The sequence below is a fragment of the Salvelinus fontinalis genome, chromosome 4, assembly GCF_029448725.1.
Source record: "Salvelinus fontinalis isolate EN_2023a chromosome 4, ASM2944872v1, whole genome shotgun sequence".
NCBI lineage: Eukaryota > Metazoa > Chordata > Actinopteri > Salmoniformes > Salmonidae > Salvelinus > Salvelinus fontinalis.
This window is the reverse complement of record NC_074668.1, coordinates 2,678,644-2,695,354: the sequence shown is the minus strand read 5'-3', so window position 1 is coordinate 2,695,354 and position 16,711 is coordinate 2,678,644. Positions and strand designations below refer to the sequence as shown.

Here is a 16,711-nt window from a genome sequence, read left to right as displayed (position 1 = left end):
ATAATGTATGGACAACCTGAATATAACCATATGGACAACCTGAACATAACGTATAGACAACCTGAATGAATATAACGTATGGACAACCTGAATATAACGTATGGACAACCTGAATATAACGTATGGACAACCTGAATATAACGTATGGACAACCTGAATATAACCGTATGGACAACCTGAATATAACGTATAGACAACCTGAATATAACGTATAGACAACCTGAATATAACCGTATAGACAACCTGAATATAACGTATGGACAACCTGAATATAACGTATGGACAACCTGAATATAACGTATGGACAACCTGAATATAACGTATGGACAACCTGAATATAACCGTATGGACAACCTGAATATAACGTATAGACAACCTGAATATAACGTATAGACAACACACACAGCAGTTAGCCAGTCGTGAAGGCCAGATAACCTTTTCACATGTTTACCCAAGCGCTTCTCATTAGAGAGAGCCATTATGCCCAGTGTGTGTGTGTGTGTGTGTGTGTGTGTGTGTGTGTGTGTGTGTGTGTGTGTGTGTGTGTGTGTGTGTGTGTGTGTGTGTGTGTGTGTGTGTGTGCGTCCATGCGTGTGTTTTTTTGTTGTGTGTGTAGCCTTGGGTGTGCATACAAGTGTGTGTGCGTGTGTGTGTGTGTGTGTGTGTGTGTGTGTACCTCATTAACCCCGTCAGACACTATGAATGAGAACTCATCTGTGGGCTTCTCTTCTTCGCTGGTGTGAACGTACTGGATGCTACGTGAAGCCAGGTCAGCCTGGGAAAAGGAAGTAATGCGGCTTCCTGTAGCGGGAGGAAGTTAGCATTTATTAGCATTAACCATTAGCATTAATAGTTGAAATAGCTTTGTAAAACTTGATGTGTAAGAAAACACATTTTCATACTAATCCTGTTTTGGTAAAGAGTGCAATGCCATGATCATGGGTTTGATTCCCTCTGGGGTCATACCAAACACTCATTATGGGTTTGATTCCCTCTGGGATGATACCAAACACTCATTATGGGATTGATTCCCTCTGGGGTCATACCAAACACTCATTATGGGATTGATTCCCTCTGGGGTCATACCAAACACTCATTATGGGTTTGATTCCCTCTGGGGTCATACCAAACACGCATTAAGGGATTGATTCCCTCTGGGGTCATACCAAACACGCATTATGGGATTGATTCCCTCTGGGGTCATACCAAACACTCATTATGGGTTTGATTCCCTCTGGGATCATACCAAACACTCATTATGGGTTTGATTCCCTCTGGGGTCATACCAAACACTCATTATGGGTTTGATTCCCTGTGGGATCATACCAAACACTCATTATGGGTTTGATTCCCTCTGGGGTCATACCAAACACTCATTATGGGTTTGATTCCCTCTGGGGTCATACCAAACACTCATTATGGGTTTGATTCCCTCTGGGGTCATACCAAACACTCATTATGGGTTTGATTCCCTCTGGGGTCATACCAAACACTCATTATGGGTTTGATTCCCTCTGGGGTCATACCAAACACTCATTATGGGTTTGATTCCCTTTGGGGTCATACCAAACACTCATTATGGGTTTGATTCCCTCTGGGGTCATACCAAACAGTCATTATGGGTTTGATTCCCTCTGGGATCATACCAAACACTCATTATGGGTTTGATTCCCTTTGGGGTCATACCAAATACTCATTATGGGTTTGATTCCCTTTGGGGTCATACCAAACACTCATTATGGGTTTGATTCCCTCTGGGATCATACCAAACACTCATTAGGGGTTTGATTCCCTCTGGGGTCATACCAAACACTCATTATGGGATTGATTCCCTCTGGGGTCATACCAAACACTCATTATGGGTTTGATTCCCTTTGGGGTCATACCAAACACTCATTATGGGTTTGATTCCCTTTGGGGTAATACCAAACACTCATTATGGGTTTGATTCCCTTTGGGGTCATACCAAACACTCATTATGGGTTTGATTCCCTCTGGGATCATACCAAACACTCATTATGGGTTTGATTCCCTCTGGGATCATACCAAACACTCATTATGGGTTTGATTCCCTTTGGGGTCAAACCAAACACTTATTATGGGTTTGATTCCCTCTGGGGTCATACCAAACACTCATTATGGGTTTGATTCCCTTTGGGGTCATACCAAACACTCATTATGGGATTGATTCCCTCTGGGATCATACCAAACACTCATTATGGGATTGATTCCCTCTGGGGTCATACCAAACACTCATTATGGGATTGATTCCCTCTGGGGTCATACCAAACACTCATTATGGGTTTGATTCCCTCTGGGGTCATACCAAACACTCATTATGGGTTTGATTCCCTCTGGGGTCATACCAAACACTCATTATGAGTTTGATTCCCTCTGGGATCATACCAAACACTCATTATGGGATTGATTCCCTCTGGGGTCATACCAAACACTCATTATGGGTTTGATTCCCTTTGGGGTCATACCAAACACTCATTATGGGTTTGATTCCCTCTGGGATCATACCAAACACTCATTATGGGATTGATTCCCTCTGGGGTCATACCAAACACTCATTATGGGATTGATTCCCTCTGGGGTCATACCAAACACTCATTATGGGTTTGATTCCCTCTGGGATCATACCAAACACTCATTATGGGATTGATTCCCTCTGGGGTCATACCAAACACTCATTATGGGATTGATTCCCTCTGGGGTCATACCAAACACTCATTATGGGTTTGATTCCCTCTGGGGTCATACCAAACACTCATTATGGGTTTGATTCCCTCTGGGGTCATACCAAACACTCATTATGGGATTGATTCCCTCTGGGTTCATACCAAACACTCATTATGGGATTGATTCCCTCTGGGGTCATACCAAACACTCATTATGGGTTTGATTCCCTTTGGGGTCATACCTGTCATGTTTTGTCATTTGATTATCATGTCTTGTCCCTGTGCTTCCCTTCCATTTGTCTCCCTCTGCTGGTCTTAGTAGGTTCTTTCCCTCTTTCTATTCCTCTCTCTTCCCCTCCCTCTCTTCCTCTCTCGCTCTCTCTCTATCGTTCCGTTCCTGCTCCCAGCTGTTCCTCATTTTCCTAACTACCTCATTTATCTTTCACACCTGTCCCCTATTTTGCCCTCTGATTAGAGTTCCTATTTCTCCCTCTGTTTTCCGCTTCTGTCCTTGTCGGATCTTTGTTTGATGTTTGCTGTTCTGTGTCCTGGTTCCGCCCTGTCGTGTTTTTGCCTTCAACAGATGCTGCGTGTGAGCAGGTGTCATCTAAGATATATCCTGGAGTACCGTTTTGTTTAAGACTGGAATAAAGACTCTGTTTTTGTTAAGTCGCTTTTGGGTCCTCATTCACCAGCATAACAGAAAGATCCGACCACAATGGACCCAGCGACTACGGATTCTCGCAACACTGCCATCGAGATCCAGGGAGCAATGCTCGGCAGACACGAGCAGGAATTGTCTGCTGCTCGTCATGCCGTTGAGACCCTGGCCGCTCAGGTTTCCAACCTCTCAGGACAGTTTCAGAGTCTTCGTCTCGTGCCACCTGTTACTTCCTGGTCTTCCGAGTCTTCGGAACCTAGGGTTAATAACCCACCATGTTACTCGGGGCAACCCACTGAGTGCCGCTCCTTTCTCACCCAGTGTGATATTGTGTTTTCTCTCCAGCCCAACACATACTCACGAGAGAGAGCTCGGATCGCCTACGTCATATCACTCCTTACTGGTCGGGCTCGGGAGTGGGGCACAGCTATCTGGGAGGCAAGGGCTGAGTGTACTAACGAATATCAGAACTTTAAAGAGGAGATGATACGGGTTTTTGATCGTTCAGTTTTTGGGAAGGAGGCTTCCAGGGTCCTGGCTTCCCTATGTCAAGGTGATCGATCCATAACGGATTACTCTATAGAGTTTCGCACTCTTGCTGCATCCAGTGACTGGAACGAGCCGGCGTTGCTCGCTCGTTTTCTGGAGGGACTTCACGCTGAGGTTAAGGATGAGATTCTCTCTCGGGAGGTTCCTTCCAGCGTGGACTCTTTGATTGCACTCGCCATCCGCATAGAACGACGGGTAGATCTTCGTCACCGAGCTCGTGGAAGAGAGCTCGCGTTAACGGTGTTTCCCCTCTCCGCATCTCAACCATCTTCTCCCATCAGCTCAGAGACTGAGCCCATGCAGCTGGGAGGTATTCGCATCTCGACTAAGGAGAGGGAACGGAGAATCACCAACCGCCTTTGTCTCTATTGCGGTTCTGCTGGACATTTTGTCATGTCATGTCCAGTAAAAGCCAGAGCTCATCAGTAAGCGGAGGGCTACTGGTGAGCGCTACTACTCAGGTCTCTCCATCAAGATCCTGTACTACCTTGTCGGTCCATCTACGCTGGACCGGTTCGGCTGCTTCCTGCAGTGCCTTGATAGACTCTGGGGCTGAGGGTTGTTTTATGGATGAAGCATGGGCTCGGAAACATGACATTCCTCTCAGACAGTTAGGGAGGCCCACGCCCATGTTCGCCTTAGATGGTAGTTCTCTCCCCAGTATCAGATGTGAGACACTACCTTTAACCCTCACAGTATCTGGTAACCACAGTGAGACCATTTCCTTTTTGATTTTTCGTTCACCTTTTACACCTGTTGTTTTGGGTCATCCCTGGCTAGTATGTCATAATCCTTCTATTAATTGGTCTAGTAATTCTATCCTATCCTGGAACGTTTCTTGTCATGTGAAGTGTTTAATGTCTGCTATCCCTCCTGTTTCTTGTGTCCCCTCTACTCAGGAGGAACCTGGGGATTTGACAGGAGTGCCGGAGGAATATCATGATCTACGCACGGTCTTCAGTCGGTCCAGAGCCAACTCTCTTCCTCCTCACCGGTCGTATGATTGTTGTATTGATCTCCTTCCGGGGACCACTCCCCCTCGGGGTAGACTATACTCTCTGTCGGCTCCCGAACGTAAGGCTCTCGAGGATTATCTGTCTGTTTCTCTCGACGCCGGTACCGTGGTGCCTTCTTCCTCTCCCGCCGGAGCGGGGTTTTTCTTTGTTAAGAAGAAGGACGGTACTCTGCGCCCCTGCGTGGATTATCGAGGGCTGAATGACATAACGGTTAAGAATCGTTATCCGCTTCCCCTTATGTCGTCAGCCTTTGAGATGCTGCAGGGAGCCAGGTTCTTTACTAAGTTGGACCTTCGTAACGCTTACCATCTCGTACGCATCAGAGAGGGGGACGAGTGGAAAACGGCGTTTAACACTCCGTTAGGGCATTTTGAATACCGGGTTCTGCCGTTCGGTCTCTCTAATGCTCCAGCTGTCTTTCAGGCATTAGTTAATGATGTACTGAGAGACATGCTGAACATCTTTGTTTTCGTTTACCTTGACGATATCCTGATTTTTTCATCGTCACTCGAGATTCATGTTCAGCACGTTCGACGTGTACTCCAGCGCCTTTTAGAGAATTGTCTCTACGTGAAGGCTGAGAAGTGCGCCTTTCATGTCTCCTCTGTCACTTTTCTTGGTTCTGTTATTTCCGCTGAAGGCATTCAGATGGATCCCGCTAAGGTCCAGGCTGTCAGCGATTGGCCCGTTCCTAAGTCACGTGTCGAGTTGCAGCGTTTTCTCGGTTTCGCTAATTTCTATCGGCGTTTCATTCGTAATTTCGGTCAAGTGGCTGCCCCTCTCACAGCTCTGACTTCTGTCAAGACTTGCTTTAAGTGGTCCGGTTCCGCCCAGGGAGCTTTTGATCTCCTCAAGAAGCGTTTTACATCCGCTCCTATCCTTGTTACTCCTGACGTCACTAAACAATTTATTGTCGAGGTTGACGCTTCAGAGGTGGGCGTGGGAGCCATTCTGTCCCAGCGCTTCCAGTCTGACGATAAGGTTCATCCTTGCGCTTACTTTTCTCATCGCCTGTCGCCATCGGAACGCAACTATGATGTGGGTAACCGCGAACTGCTCGCTATCCGCTTAGCCATAGGCGAATGGCGACAGTGGTTGGAGGGGGCGACCGTTCCTTTTGTCGTTTGGACTGACCATAAGAACCTTGAGTATATCCGTTCTGCCAAACGACTTAATGCACGTCAAGCTCGTTGGGCGTTGTTTTTCGCTCGTTTTGAGTTCGTGATTTCCTATCGCCCGGGAAATAAGAACACCAAGCCTGATGCCTTATCCCGTCTCTTTAGTTCTTCTGTGGTTTCTACCGACCCCGAGGGGATTCTCCCTGAAGGGCGTGTTGTCGGGTTGACTGTCTGGGGAATTGAGAGACAGGTAAAGCAAGCGCTCACTCACACTGCGTCGCCGCGCGCTTGTCCTAGTAACCTTCTGTTTGTTCCTGTCTCTACTCGTCTGGCTGTTCTTCAGTGGGCTCATTCTGCCAAGTTAGCTGGCCACCCCGGTGTTCGGGGTACGCTTGCTTCTATTCGCCAGCGGTTTTGGTGGCCTACTCAGGAGCGGGACACGCGTCGTTTCGTGGCTGCTTGTTCGGACTGCGCGCAGACTAAGTCAGGTAACTCTCCTCCTGCCGGTCGTCTCAGACCGCTTCCCATTCCTTCTCGACCATGGTCTCACATCGCCTTAGACTTTATTACCGGTCTGCCTTCGTCTGCGGGGAAGACTGTGATTCTTACGGTTATCGATAGGTTCTCTAAGGCGGCACATTTCATTCCCCTCGCTAAGCTTCCTTCCGCTAAGGAGACGGCACAAATCATCATTGAGAATGTGTTCAGAATTCATGGCCTCCCGTTAGACGCCGTTTCAGACAGAGGTCCGCAATTCACGTCACAGTTTTGGAGGGAGTTCTGTCGTTTGATCGGTGCTTCCGTCAGTCTCTCTTCCGGGTTTCATCCCCAGTCTAACGGTCAAGCAGAAAGGGCCAATCAGTCGATTGGTCGCATTTTACGCAGCCTTTCGTTTCGAAACCCTGCGTCTTGGGCAGAACAGCTCCCCTGGGCTGAGTACGCTCACAACTCGCTTCCTTCGTCTGCTACCGGGCTATCTCCGTTTCAGAGTAGTCTTGGTTACCAGCCTCCTCTGTTCTCGTCCCAGCTCGCCGAGTCCAGCGTTCCCTCCGCTCAGGCTTTTGTCCAACGTTGTGAGCGCACTTGGAGGAGGGTCAGGTCTGCACTTTGCCGTTACAGGGCGCAGACTGTGAGAGCCGCCAATAAACGTAGGATTAAGAGTCCTAGGTATTGTCGCGGTCAGAGAGTGTGGCTTTCCACTCGTAACCTTCCCCTTACGACAGCTTCTCGCAAGTTGACTCCGCGGTTCATTGGTCCGTTCCGTGTCTCTCAGGTCGTCAATCCTGTCGCTGTGCGACTGCTTCTTCCGCGACATCTTCGTCGCGTCCACCCTGTCTTCCATGTCTCTTGTGTCAAGCCTTTTCTTCGCGCTCCCGTTCGTCTTCCCTCCCCCCCTCCCGTCCTTGTCGAGGGCGCACCTATTTACAAGGTACGGAAGATCATGGACATGCGTTCTCGGGGACGTGGTTACCAGTACTTAGTGGATTGGGAGGGTTACGGTCCTGAGGAGAGGAGTTGGGTTCCATCTCGGGACGTTCTGGACCGTTCGTTGATTGATGATTTCCTCCGTTGCCGCCAGGGTTCCTCCTCGAGTGCGCCAGGAGGCGCTCGGTGAGTGGGGGGGTACTGTCATGTTTTGTCATTTGATTATCATGTCTTGTCCCTGTGCTTCCCTTCCATTTGTCTCCCTCTGCTGGTCTTAGTAGGTTCTTTCCCTCTTTCTATTCCTCTCTCTTCCCCTCCCTCTCTTCCTCTCTCGCTCTCTCTCTATCGTTCCGTTCCTGCTCCCAGCTGTTCCTCATTTTCCTAACTACCTCATTTATCTTTCACACCTGTCCCCTATTTTGCCCTCTGATTAGAGTTCCTATTTCTCCCTCTGTTTTCCGCTTCTGTCCTTGTCGGATCTTTGTTTGATGTTTGCTGTTCTGTGTCCTGGTTCCGCCCTGTCGTGTTTTTGCCTTCAACAGATGCTGCGTGTGAGCAGGTGTCATCTAAGATATATCCTGGAGTACCGTTTTGTTTAAGACTGGAATAAAGACTCTGTTTTTGTTAAGTCGCTTTTGGGTCCTCATTCACCAGCATAACAATACCAAACACTCATTATGGGTTTGATTCCCTCTGGGGTCATACCAAACACTTATTATGGGTTTGATTCCCTCTGGGATGATACCAAACACTCATTATGGGTTTGATTCCCTCTGGGGTCATACCAAACACTCATTATGGGTTTGATTCCCTCTGGGGTCATACCAAACACTCATTATGGGTTTGATTCCCTCTGGGGTCATACCAAACACTCATTATGGGTTTGATTCCCTCTGGGGTCATACCAAACACTCAGTCATCTGCCCTACTACCCACCCACCTCCCTTTACACCAGGCAGTCATCTGCCCTACTACCCTACTACCCACCTCCCATTACACCAGGCAGCCCTATACGCACATTTAAAACATGTTTGCGTGTCTACAGCACCAACAGTAGTACCTGGGGTGCTGGCGTGCTCCAGGTGTGTGTGTGTGTGTGTGTGTACCTGGGGTGCTGGCGTGCTCCAGGTGTGTGTGTGTGTACCTGGGGTGCTGGCGTGCTCCAGGTGTCCCAGTGCAGTCTGCTTGGTGATGCGGTACACCAGTTCTCCAGGCTCACTGTCCTGGTCTGTAGCTGACAGCTGGAGAGTAGTCAGCTTCTTCACTGTGTTCTCATCCAACACAAGACCCTTATTCACTACCACAGAGGGGGGCAGGTGGTCCTCTGTGGGACAGGGGGACATGGGGATGGGGGAACATGGGGACTTGGGGATGGGGGGACATGGGAACATGGGGACATGGGGACAGGGGGAACATGGGGACATGGGGACATGGGAACATGGGGACGGGGGAACATGGGGACAGGGGGAACATGGGGACAGGGGGACCATGGGGACAGGGGGAACATGGGGACATGGGGACAGGGAGAACATGGGGACAGGGGGACATGGGGACAGGGGGAACATGGGGACAGGAGGAACATGGGGACGGGGGGAACATGGGGACAGGGGGAACATGGGGACAGGGGGAACATGGGGACAGGGGAACATGGGGACAGGGGGAACATGGGGACGGGGGGAACATGGGGACAGGGGGAACATGGGGACGGGGGGAACATGGGGACAGGGGGAACATGGGGACGGGGGGAACATGGGGACAGGGGGAACATGGGGACAGGGAGAACATGGGGACAGGGGGAACATGGGGACAGGGGGACAGGGGGACATGGGGACAGGGAGAACATGGGGACAGGGGGACATGGGGACAGGGGGAACATGGGGACAGGGGGACATGGGGACAGGGAGAACATGGGGACAGGGGGAACATGGGGACGGGGGGACGGGGGGAACATGGGGACAGGGGGAACATGGGGACAGGGAGAACATGGGGACAGGGGGAACATGGGGACAGGGGGACAGGGGGACATGGGGACAGGGAGAACATGGGGACAGGGGGACATGGGGACAGGGGGAACATGGGGACAGGGGGACATGGGGACAGGGAGAACATGGGGACAGGGGGAACATGGGGACAGGGGAACATGGGGACAGGGGGAACATGGGGACAGGGGGAACATGGGGACGGGGGGAACATGGGGACGGGGGGAACATGGGGACAGGGGGAACATGGGGACAGGGAGAACATGGGGACAGGGGGAACATGGGGACAGGGGGACAGGGGGACATGGGGACAGGGAGAACATGGGGACAGGGGGACATGGGGACAGGGGGAACATGGGGACAGGGGGACATGGGGACAGGGAGAACATGGGGACAGGGGGAACATGGGGACGGGGGGACGGGGGGAACATGGGGACAGGGGGAACATGGGGACAGGGAGAACATGGGGACAGGGGGAACATGGGGACAGGGGGACAGGGGGACATGGGGACAGGGAGAACATGGGGACAGGGGGACATGGGGACAGGGGGAACATGGGGACAGGGGGACATGGGGACAGGGAGAACATGGGGACAGGGGGAACATGGGGACAGGGGAACATGGGGACAGGGGGAACATGGGGACGGGGGAACATGGGGACAGGGGGAACATGGGGACAGGGGGAACATGGGGACAGGGGGACGGGGGGAACATGGGGACGGGGGGAACATGGGGACAGGGGGAACATGGGGACAGGGGGAACATGGGGACGGGGGGAACATGGGGACGGGGGGAACATGGGGACAGGGGGACATGGGGACAGGGGGAACATGGGGACGGGGGGAACATGGGGACAGGGGGACATGGGGACAGGAGGAACATGGGGACAGGAGGAACATGGGGACAGGGGGAACATGGGGACAGGGGGAACATGGGGACAGGGGGAACATGAGGACAGGGGGAACATGGGGATGGGGGAACATGGGGACAGGGGGAACATGGGGACAGGGGGAACATGGGGACGGGGGGAACATGGGGACGGGGGGAACATGGGGACAGGGGGAACATGGGGACAGGGAGAACATGGGGACAGGGGGAACATGGGGACAGGGGGACAGGGGGACATGGGGACAGGGAGAACATGGGGACAGGGGGACATGGGGACAGGGGGAACATGGGGACAGGGGGACATGGGGACAGGGAGAACATGGGGACAGGGGGAACATGGGGACGGGGGGACGGGGGGAACATGGGGACAGGGGGAACATGGGGACTGGGAGAACATGGGGACAGGGGGAACATGGGGACAGGGGGACAGGGGGACATGGGGACAGGGAGAACATGGGGACAGGGGGACATGGGGACAGGGGGAACATGGGGACAGGGGGACATGGGGACAGGGAGAACATGGGGACAGGGGGAACATGGGGACAGGGGAACATGGGGACAGGGGGAACATGGGGACGGGGGAACATGGGGACAGGGGGAACATGGGGACAGGGGGAACATGGGGACAGGGGGACGGGGGGAACATGGGGACGGGGGGAACATGGGGACAGGGGGAACATGGGGACAGGGGGAACATGGGGACGGGGGGAACATGGGGACGGGGGGAACATGGGGACAGGGGGACATGGGGACAGGGGGAACATGGGGACGGGGGGAACATGGGGACAGGGGGACATGGGGACAGGAGGAACATGGGGACAGGAGGAACATGGGGACAGGGGGAACATGGGGACAGGGGGAACATGGGGACAGGGGGAACATGAGGACAGGGGGAACATGGGGATGGGGGGAACATGGGGACAGGGGGAACATGGGGACAGGGGGATCATGGGGACGGGGGAACATGGGGAACATGGGGACAGGGGGAACATGGGGAACATGGGGACAGGGGGAACATTTGGACAGGGGGAACATGGGGACAGGGGGACATGGGGACAGGGGGACATGGGGACAGGGGGAGGCGAGGAGGAAGATAACAGAGAGAAGGAGAGATCAAAACCTGAGAGTGAAGATGTTTCAACCACATGGGAACAGAAAGCCTAGAACAGACCACTGGTGGTTTAGGACAGCATCAGGAAAGAAGGCCCCCGCTCGTAAGCAACTACCAGCAACAATTGGCCACTGATTGTTTTGAATTGATCGCCAGTACTGTGTTCCCTACATAAGAGGACACCATACAAAGTTATCTACCTAGTATACTGATGAAGAAGGACTGGTACCTACCTAGTACACTGATGTACACTGATGTAGAAGGACTGGTACCTACCTAGTACACTGATGCAGAAAGATTGGTACCTACCTAGTACACTGATGTAGAAGGACTGGTACCTACCTAGTATACTGACGTAGAAGGACTGGTACCTACCTAGTACACTGATGTTGACAGACTGGTACCTACCTAGTACACTGATGCAGAAAGACTGGTACCTACCTAGTACACTGATGTAGAAGGACTGGTACCTACCTAGTATACTGACGTAGAAGGACTGGTACCTACCTAGTACACTGATGTTGACAGACTGGTACCTACCTAGTACACTGATGCAGAAAGACTGGTACCTACCTAGTACACTGATGTAGAAGGACTGGTACCTACCTAGTATACTGACGTAGAAGGACTGGTACCTACCTAGTACACTGATGTAGACAGACTGGTACCTACCTAGTACACTGATGCAGAAGGACTGGTACCTACCTAGTACACTGATGTTGACAGACTGGTACCTACCTAGTACACTGATGCAGAAAGACTGGTACCTACCTAGTACACTGATGTAGAAGGACTGGTACCTACCTAGTACACTGATGCAGAAGGACTGGTACCTACCTAGTACACTGATGTAGAAGGACTGGTACCTACCTAGTACACTGATGTAGAAGGACTGGTACCTACCTAGTACACTGATGCAGAAGGACTGGTACCTACCTAGTATAGTGATGAAGAAAGACTGGTACCTACCTAGTACACTGATGCAGAAGGACTGGTACCTACCTAGTACACTGATGTAGACAGACTGGTACCTACCTAGTACACTGATGTAGAAGGACTGGTACCTACCTAGTACACTGATGTAGAAGGACTGGTACCTACCTAGTACACTGATGTAGACAGACTGGTACCTACCTAGTACACTGATGTAGAAGGACTGGTACCTACCTAGTACACTGATGTAGAAGGACTGGTACCTACCTAGTACACTGATGTAGACAGACTGGTACCTACCTAGTATAGTGATGAAGAAAGACTGGTACCTACCTAGTACACTGATGCAGAAGGACTGGTACCTACCTAGTACACTGATGTAGAAGGACTGGTACCTACCTAGTATAGTGATGAAGAAAGACTGGTACCTACCTAGTACACTGATGCAGAAGGACTGGTACCTACCTAGTATAGTGATGAAGAAAGACTGGTACCTACCTAGTACACTGATGCAGAAGGACTGGTACCTACCTAGTACACTGATGTAGAAGGACTGGTACCTACCTAGTACACTGATGTAGAAGGACTGGTACCTACCTAGTACACTGATGTAGACAGACTGGTACCTACCTAGTACACTGATGTAGAAGGACTGGTACCTACCTAGTACACTGATGTAGAAGGACTGGTACCTACCTAGTACACTGATGTAGACAGACTGGTACCTACCTAGTATAGTGATGAAGAAAGACTGGTACCTACCTAGTACACTGATGCAGAAGGACTGGTACCTACCTAGTACACTGATGTAGAAGGACTGGTACCTACCTAGTATAGTGATGAAGAAAGACTGGTACCTACCTAGTACACTGATGCAGAAGGACTGGTACCTACCTAGTATAGTGATGAAGAAAGACTGGTACCTACCTAGTACACTGATGCAGAAGGACTGGTACCTACCTAGTATAGTGATGAAGAAGGACTGGTACCTACCTAGTACACTGATGCAGAAGGACTGGTACCTACCTAGTATAGTGATGAAGAAAGACTGGTACCTACCTAGTATAGTGATGAAGAAAGACTGGTACCTACCTAGTATAGTGATGAAGAAAGACTGGTACCTACCTAGTATAGTGATGAAGAAAGACTGGTCGATCAGTTTGTTGCCCTCTGGATCCACCAGGTTGAACTTAAAGGAGATGGACCCTCCTTCATCTCCCTTTTCATGACTGTACTCCAACAGACCTGCAACAAACACACACAGTCAATATTAGGGTCAAATCACTCAACTTAGTCCAACAGGCCTGCGACACACATGTCATTTTGGTGAACCTAACGTGATAGTGAAATGATCATTAGCCTTCTGTATACACCCAGACACAGTCAACAAGGGCGATTCCACGCCAGCGGAAGCGGGAAAATATATTTGGTATCTCAGATTGTTCTGGCAATTCTCACATAGAAACTTCAATGGGATCTTTCTGAAAATCACGATGAAAGGTAGGCCATTTTATGTCCTTTTTAGACCTATACATGCCTCCTGTAAGACCCTATGATGTGTAACGTGTACATGATACAGACAACATCTTGGAGTCATTATACTGTCAGACCCTATGCCTCACATAGACCAGGGAGGTTTTCCAATACCTCACAAAGACCAGGGAGGGTTTCCAATGCCTGGCAAAGACCAGGGAGGTTTTCCCAATGCCTCACAAAGACCAGGGAGGTTTTCCAATGCCTGGCAAAGACCAGGGAGGTTTTCCTAATGCCTGGCAAAGACCAGATAGGTTTTCCCAATGCCTCGACAAAGACCAGGGAGGGTTTCCCCAATGCCTCACAAAGACCAGGGAGGTTTTCCCCAATGCCTCACAAAGACCAGGGAGGTTTTCCCCAATGCCTCACAAAGACCAGGGAGGTTTTCTCCAATGCTTCACAAAGACCAGGGAGGTTTTCCCCAATGCCTCACAAAGACCAGGGAGGTTTTCTCCAATGCCTCACAAAGACCAGGGAGATTTTCCCCAATGCCTCACAAAGACCAGGGAGGTTTTCCCCAATGCCTCACAAAGACCAGGGAGGTTTTCCCCAATGCCTCGCAAAGACCAGGGAGGTTTTCCCCAATGCCTCACAAAGACCAGGGAGGTTTTCCCCAATGCCTGGCAAAGACCAGAGAGGTTTTCCCCAATGCCTCACAAAGACCAGGGAGGTTTCCCCCAATGCCTCACAAAGACCAGGGAGGTTTCCCCAATGCCTGGCAAAGACCAGAGAGGTTTTCCCCAATGCCTCACAAAGACCAGGGAGGTTTTCCCCAATGCCTGGCAAAGACCAGGGAGGTTTTCCCCAATGCCTGGCAAAGACCAGGGAGGTTTTCCCCAATGCCTCGCAAAGTAGGGTACCGAGTTACGTAAAGTCCCCATTTGGGAACCCAATGTGATTATTTGTATTCAATTCGGTCTGTTATGAGAACGGTAGCCCCGATCTGCAAAAGCAGGGTGTGTGGAAAGCTGAGTATCTTGGCCAGCGGGACACCTGTCGACAACTTCCGGTGAAATTGGAGGGCGCGCAATTCAAATAAATAATCATAGAAAATATGGATATTAAACATTTGATACATACAAGTGTCTGATATCGGTTAAAAGCTTACATTCTATTCTTGTAAATCTAACTGCATTGTCCGATTTACAATAGGCTTTACAGCGAAAGCATGCCATGTGACTGTTTGAGGACGACGCCCCACAATAAAATATTTTTCAACCAGCACAGGCTTCATAAAATCCCAAATAGCGATTAAATATTCACTTACTTTTTGATAATATTCCTCTGATTTGCAATCCCAAGGGTTCCAGATACAACATGCATGGTCGTTTTGTTAGATCAAATCCTTCTTTATAGCCCAAAAAATCTGTTTATTTGGTGCCATCGATTTGAGTAATCCACTCGTTCAAAATGCAGAGAAAGGAATCCAAAAAGCTACCGCTAAACTTTGTTACAACAAGTCAAAATACGTTTCTATAAAATCCTCAGATACCCTAAAATGTCATTAAACTATAATATTTCATAAGGAAAGAAGTATGTTCAATAGAAAAGTACAATTAGCAGGTGCGAATCCTCTTCATCGCAGACTGATTTCCAACTCTGACTCCCAGTATCAAAACTCAAAATTCTTCCTCGTTTGGGAAGAAACAAGCCTGAAACCTTGAACAAAGACTGTTAGTGACATCTAGTGGAAGCCATAGGAATTGCAATCAGGGAGCTGGAATTGCATAGGAACCATAGCTTTCCATTGAAAGAGCATGGGCTCTAAAAAAAAAAAAATTCTGGTTGGTTTTTCTTTGGAGTCTCATACATTATTTCAAGGCAGTTTACCTTGGGCACATCAGTCAGACAAGAAGTGGAGAAAAATAAACCCTAGCCTGAAGAAGTTTTCATGGCAACATCGGATATCCGCCAAGTGACTATATCTTCGCGCATAAAAAATATTCTGGTTAGAGACAGTTTGCGCTGTTCTGTGAAGGGAGTAGTACACAGCGTTCTATGAGAGCTTTGGGTTCTTTGCAAATTCTCGTACGGAATAGCCTTCATTTCTAAGAACAAGAATAGACTGACGAGTTTCAGAAGAAAGTGCTTTGTTTCTGGCCATTTTGAGCCTGTAATCGAACCCACAAATGCCGATGCTCCAGATACTCACCTAGTCTAAAGAAGGCCAGTTTCATTGCTTCTTTAATCAGTTTTCAGCTGTGCTAACTTAGTTGCAAAAGGGTTTTCTATTGATCAATTAGCCTTTTAAAATGATAAACTTGGATTAGCTAACACAACGTACCATTGGAACAAAGGAGTGATGGTTGCTGATATGTATATATGGGCCTATGTATATATTCCATAAAAAAATCTGCCATTTCCTGCTGCAATAGTCACTCTTGGACCTAGACTTGGCGCTCCGGTACTTCTTGCAGTGCGGTAGCAGAGAGAACAGTCTATGACTAGGGTGGCTGGAGTCTTTGACAATTTTTAGGGCATTCCTCTCTGACACCGCCTGGTATAGAGGTCCTAGATGGCAGGAAGCTTGGCCCCAGTGATGTACTGGGTCGTTCGCACTACCCTCTGTAGTGTCTTGCGGTCGGAGGCCGAGCATTTGCCATACGATCTAACCAGTCAGGATGCTCTCGATGGTGCAGCTGTGGAACCTTTTGAGGATCTGAGGACGGCCATTCACCCACATATGCTTAAGTTCATGTATAAAAAAAATGATGGGCAGGCCATTATTTTGGCTACCATGGCTATGCCCCCATAGGATGACAATGCCTCCATTCACAGGGCACGAGTGGTCACTGAATGATTTGATGAGCACGA

At 49.9% G+C, this 16,711-nt stretch overlaps 1 protein-coding gene across 1 annotated transcript in view; it reads right to left on the bottom strand.

Annotated features, from left to right (window-relative positions):
- The window catches only part of fras1 (Fraser extracellular matrix complex subunit 1), a 275,437-nt gene that overhangs the window by 51,992 nt on the left and 206,734 nt on the right, over positions 1-16,711 (bottom strand). The window contains exons 46-48 of the mRNA XM_055918404.1: positions 13,490-13,609; positions 8,598-8,777; positions 677-801 (exon numbers count right to left, since the gene is read on the bottom strand). Of these exons, the coding sequence (XP_055774379.1) occupies positions 677-801; positions 8,598-8,777; positions 13,490-13,609 (425 nt within the window). The remainder of the gene's footprint in view (positions 1-676; positions 802-8,597; positions 8,778-13,489; positions 13,610-16,711) is intronic.